Source organism: Malania oleifera, chromosome 12, assembly GCF_029873635.1.
Source record: "Malania oleifera isolate guangnan ecotype guangnan chromosome 12, ASM2987363v1, whole genome shotgun sequence".
Lineage (NCBI taxonomy): Eukaryota > Viridiplantae > Streptophyta > Magnoliopsida > Santalales > Ximeniaceae > Malania > Malania oleifera.
The window spans coordinates 46,227,558-46,232,015 of record NC_080428.1 but is presented as its reverse complement, the minus strand read 5'-3'; the positions used below and the strand labels follow the sequence as shown (position 1 = coordinate 46,232,015).

The window sequence follows — 4,458 nt, the reverse complement described above, 5'->3', positions numbered from 1 at the left end:
ACAATGAGTATTTTTCATAATCAAAACAGGGTGTGACCTATAAGGTCAACATCATGTGTATGCATGGATAAGCATGTGCATGTATGAATGAGCATGTACTTGAATGTGTGTGCGTGCGGGGATGTGCACACATATGATTGAGTACATGCATGAATGTGTGTGCATGCATGATTGAGCACGTGCATGAGTGTGTGTGCGTGCATGATTGGGTACGTGCATGAATGTGTGCATGCAGGATTGAGCACGTGCATGAATGTGTGTGCGAATGAGCATATACAGGTGCCTACATGCGTGAATGAACAATGACACCGACACATGAATATGCATATGCATGTGAGTGCATGCATGCATAACTGAGAATGAGCACGCATGCGTGGTGTGCATAAGTGCACACATGATTACGCATAGATGTGCGTGCATGGACTAGAATACTCATGCATGCATGCATGAATGGAAAATGACCCAAATGATGATGCCATGGGTGGCATCGTAATACCTAAGTGTACGTGTGCATGGATGGGAATGAGCATGCGTATGTAGTGTGTGAATGAACATGCACATGCTTGCATGAAAACAATGACACTGATGCATGAATATGTGTATGCATGTAAGGCACAAATGGGCATACATGTACATGGTATGTGAGCGGGCATGCATATGTATGCATGTATGTATGTATGAATGCGTGCATGCATGTGTGTGCGAATGCATGTGTATGGGAATGCATGCATGCATGCGTGTGCGTGTGCGAATGCATGTGTATAGGAATGCATGCATGCATGCATGTGTATGCATGTGCATGTGAATGTATATGAATGCGTGCATGCATGTGTGTGTGAGTGTATATGAAGGCATGCATGCATGTGTATGCATGTGCATGTGAGTGTATATGAATGCGTGCATGCATGTATGTGTGAGTGTATATGAAGGCATGGATGCATGTGCATGAATGTGAATATGTGTGTATGTGCGACTGCATGCATGCATGCATGGGTTTGTGAATGCATGTGTATGTGAGTGTATATGAATGCGTGCATGCATGTGTGTGTGAGTGTATATGAATGCGTGCGCCCATGTGACTGTGTGAATGTGTAGAGTTACGTGCATGTATATGCATGTGCGTGTGAATGCATATGAATATGAATGTATGTGCATGTAAGTGTATGTGAATGTATGTGCATGTAAGTATATGTGATTGCATGTGTAACATGTGTGTGCACAAACGTGTGCAAACAACGTGTAAAGTGTGTGTGCATTAATGTGTGTAAATAACATGTGCAAAATGTGTGAACATTAATGTGTGTAAAAGAAATAATATACAAGTAAATTAATGTTAGTATGCAAGTTAGCATGTGTTAGTATGTAAATTAGAGTACAATAAATTAAATGTTAGTATACAGGAAATTAAATGTTAGTATACAAGAAATTAAATGTTAGTATACATGGATTTTAAAGTTTTACAGGAATTTGAAAGTTAGTATGCATGAAATGAAAAGTTAGGGTGCAGGAAATTAAATATTAGTATACAGGAAATGAAAGGCAGGAAATTAAATGTTAGAGTGCAGGAAATTGAAATGTTAGCATGAGCTAGTAAATGCATGAGTTAGGGTTAGTATGAATGCAAGCAAAGAAATAAAATGTTAGTAAAAGTTAGTACGAGTTAGTTTGTGAGGGTGGGTGAAAGATTGTGTGAACAATGTGTGTAAAGATGAGTGAGCAGTGTGTGTAATGGTGAGTGAGTAGTGTGTGTAGTGATGTTGGGTTAGTGATGTAACACTAACCATAGGAGACCTACACTGAACACTTGGTGTGCACCCAAGCCAAACTCAACACCTCACTCCTTTAAATCAAATTTGGACTCCCAAAATCACAAACCAAGATCCAATTGATGCTGCCAATTCCCAAAACCATTTCAGCCGTTTGTCTTAAAAAAAATTGGTTCGGGCGTTTTATCAAACAGGTAATGGGATTTTGAAATCTAAGCACACATGCAGGAGCGTTTTTGTTTAAATAAAATCCTGGTTTGGGCATTTTAACAAACGGATTGTGGGTGTTTTTGAATCACAGCATAGAAACAAAACCAAGTACTATGCTCAAGGAAGAAATCTCGACTCCACTTTTCAACGCACATATCTTACCCAGTAAAAAAAAATTTCAGAACACGCCAGTACCGAACATCAAGGGTGGAATTGCTGACTCGGCTTGATGTCTGGAATGGGGGCAGGGTCACTGGTGGTGTCCGGAGATGGGTTGAGGGTCTAGTGAGCTGTCGGACCTGCAGGAGAGTGGAGAAGGTGGGAGGAGATGGAGCTAGTGGCTGCTGGTCGCTGGGCGGGGATGGTGGTCATGGGGCTGCTGGAATGGTTGCTGGCGATGAGGAGAGTTTCCCCGGGGAGAGCAGGAGTTGAAGAGACGAAGGAGAAAATCAGAGGGAGGGGAGAGTCTTAGAGTGGAGAGGAAGGTGGTTACTCGTTGCGGGTGGACACGGGTGGGGTTGCAGGTACTGCTGGTGGTTCGAGTGGTGACTTTGGTTGGGGAGCAGGTGATGAGGAGATGAAGGAGAGAATCAAAGGGAGGGGAGAGTCTGAGAGTGCTGTTGGGGGCTGGAACCGAGAGGTGGTGAAGTTGATAGGTGGCGGTTCTGGTTGCAGGTGGTGCGAGTGGGTGGTCGGATCTGCTAGTGTGAAGGATGGTGGCTGTGGTGGTTTCCGAGAGGGTCTGTGGTCTGGATCTAAGGTGGTGTGGGGATGGCGAGAGAATGGAGTGAGAGAGGTTGGCCGGAGCTGATGGGGTTGTGCAGGTGGTCGCTGGGTCTATAGGAGGGAGGAGGTAGTGGGATGCTCGATGATGGTCGTGGGAGCTATGTGAGGTTGCAGCCGAAAAACCCAATAGAGCGAGAGAGGGAGAAGAGGGGGAAGATGAACAGGGACGTTTGTTGCGGGTGAGGGAGGTCCCGTAACCGAGAACCGAAGGAGAGATGATGAAAAAAAAATAAGAAATTAAATCTGAAGCCCCCCTGTTTGCGTAGTGAACGGCCTTTTCAGGCCGTTTTTGTTTTTGTTTTTTGTTTTGTTGTTTTTTTTGTGTTTTGTTTCTTCTTTTTGTTTGTTTTGTAATAATAATAATAATAATAATAATAATAATAATATTGATAATGATAATCAGACACTACATTAAAATAATAATACTAGTACTAAAGATGAAAGTAAAAATAATGATAATAATAATATACTAATATTTAGGATTTTTTGTATTTTTTTAACGACCCTTATCTTTTCGAAAAGAGAGACTCAACCGAAAGTTAAACTTGATTTCCCGGAAAAAGGAGAACCTAGACTCCATTTCTTTAAGATGCCCAAAATTTGATGAAAACGCATAAGGACTCGGTAAATAGGACCGGACTCACTAAAAACGAACCAAAATTCGGTACAGGCACCGAGACTTGGTAAAAATAACTGGACTCACTGAAATCGAACTGAGACTTGGTAACGACATCACGATTCGGAAAAAACGGATTGGAACTCATTGAAGACAAAACAGGACTCAATGAAGACAAACCATGACTTAGTAGACAAACCGAGAGTTGGTAAAACATACCGAGACTCGTAGACAAACCGGGACTCAATTGAAACTTTGAGACTTGGAAAAAACACAAGGACTCGTTGAAAACAAACGGAGACTCAATTGGGTCTCTCAAAAGGGTCCTCCAATTTTCGGGGCATGAAGTCAATTTTATGTGTTGGGTCTTCTTGGGGTGGCCTGGTTAAAATTGGGGTGTCGACACTAACAATCCTTCTATTCTCTCTACTCCACTTCCTTATCCTCAACGTTTTCAAAAACAAAAATTAGATAAGCAATTTTCTAAGTTTTTGGATATTTTCAAGAAAATTCACATAAATATTCCTTTTGCAGATGCCCTGGAACAAATGCCATATTATGTCAAATTCCTGAAGGACATCATTTCCAACGAAAGAAGGTTGGAGGAGTTTGAAACAGTGAAGCTTACCGAGTAGTGCAGTACTATTTCTTCCAAAGAAATTGCCTCAAAAATTAAAAGATCCAGGGAATTTTACTTTACTTTGCACTATTGGAAATTCATTTTTTAATAAAGTTTTATGTGATCTTGGTGCTGGCATTAATCTTATGCCACTTTTTGTTTGCAGAAGATTGAGACTTGGAGAGATGAAACAAACAACCATTTCTTTGCAACTAGCAGACCAATCCATCAAATATCCACGTGGAATCATAGAATACGTATTGGTAAAGGTGGATGAATTTATTTTGCCTGTTAATTTTTTGGTGTTAGATATGGAGGAAGACCAAGAAGTTCCATTAATTCTTGGCCGACCATTCTTGGTCACTGGAAGGGCTTTAATTGATGTTCAAAAGGGTGAGTTAACATTGAGAGTGGACAAGGAAGAGGTTATGTTCAACATCTACCAAGACATGAGATTCCCA

General features: G+C 41.3%; 1 protein-coding gene across 1 annotated transcript; it reads left to right on the top strand.

Annotated features, from left to right (window-relative positions):
• Positions 1-512: 512 nt before the first annotated feature.
• Positions 513-2,787, top strand: LOC131143904 (glycine-rich protein 5-like). Its single transcript, XM_058092263.1, has 3 exons — positions 513-532; positions 2,225-2,403; positions 2,501-2,787. Exons 1-3 carry the CDS (start codon positions 513-515, stop codon positions 2,785-2,787), a joined length of 486 nt encoding a protein of 161 aa, XP_057948246.1.
• The last annotated feature ends 1,671 nt before the right edge of the window (positions 2,788-4,458 follow it).